We start from the raw sequence: 1,095 nt of genomic DNA, 5'->3' as shown, positions 1-1,095 counted from the left end.
GTGTCGGTTTTTTTTCCTGTTCATCCGTTTCCTCTCTGTTTTTTTTTTTCACTCCACGATTTCTTTCAACATAATCGTCGTCTCCCTTAATATCCAAGGCATAGTGAACAGGTCTTCTCGGGCTAGCAGCCAGGTAAATACTGTTATATCTTGCGACGTTTCGAGGGCTGACATCGTCCTCATCTTCAGGCGAATATGATGGTGCAATGGAGTGTATGGGATATATATACTCATGTATGTATGATTGGACTCTTCTGATTGGTGCTTGAAATGGCGGGATACGATTGGTGTCCATGTTATATGGAGCACTTTGAACTTGAAGCACTGAAGAAAGCACCACTTGCACCTACACATTTCTATAGATATGTTGATGACACCTTCGCCATCTGGCCACATGGACGCGACTCCTTACAGGAATTCCTGCAGCATCTCAATAACCAGCATCCAAATATTAAATTCACAATGGAAGTTGAACAAGATGGACGTCTACCATTTCTTGACATCATGATATACAGAAGACCGGATGACAGCCTAGGCCATAGGGTATACAGGAAACCAACCCATACAGATTTATATCTGAACGCAAAAAGTTTCCATCACAAAGCTCAACGGCTTGGAGTTCTCAACACTTTAGCACATAGAGCATTCTCCATCTCCGACAAGGATTGTTTAATAGAGGAACTTAATCACCTTCGCAGCGCCATGCTACAGAATGGATACTCAATGAGAGATATAAATATGGCCCTAAAAAGGACCAGAACGAAGGACACTGACAACAAGGACAAAGGTGCAGAAGAAACTGTGAATGAAGAACGGAAGAACACAATCTGCCTCACATAAACCGGGAACACCTCTGGAAAGCTCAGCAGACTATTTGCCAGGTACAACATCAGGACAATACACAAGCCTCCAGCAAAAATAAAGAACTTTATACGATCAACCAAAGACGACCTGGGCCTCCGAACTCCTGGAGTTAACCGCATCCCATGTGAATGTGGTAAGTCATATATTGGACAAACAGGACGAACCATTGAAGCCAGATGCAAAGAACACAACAGTTACATCAGATTAAACCAACCAGAAAAATCCGGACTG

General features: G+C 42.9%; 1 protein-coding gene across 1 annotated transcript; it reads left to right on the top strand.

Annotated features, from left to right (window-relative positions):
• Positions 1 to 270: 270 nt before the first annotated feature.
• Positions 271 to 840, top strand: LOC145682020 (uncharacterized). Its single transcript, XM_081753624.1, has one exon. The coding sequence runs from the start codon at positions 271 to 273 to the stop codon at positions 838 to 840; it is 570 nt and encodes a 189-aa protein (XP_081609750.1).
• Positions 841 to 1,095: the final 255 nt, after the last annotated feature.

This window comes from Thermobia domestica, chromosome 3, assembly GCF_964235325.1.
Source record: "Thermobia domestica chromosome 3, izTheDome1.hap1.1, whole genome shotgun sequence".
Lineage (NCBI taxonomy): Eukaryota > Metazoa > Arthropoda > Insecta > Zygentoma > Lepismatidae > Thermobia > Thermobia domestica.
This window is presented reverse-complemented; position numbering and strand designations above follow the sequence as displayed.

What these genes read in the sequence shown, in the direction of transcription:
- LOC145682020 (XM_081753624.1), top strand. Translation starts at nt 271, where the DNA reads ATGGCGGGATACGATTGGTGTCCATGTTATATGGAGCACTTTGAACTT.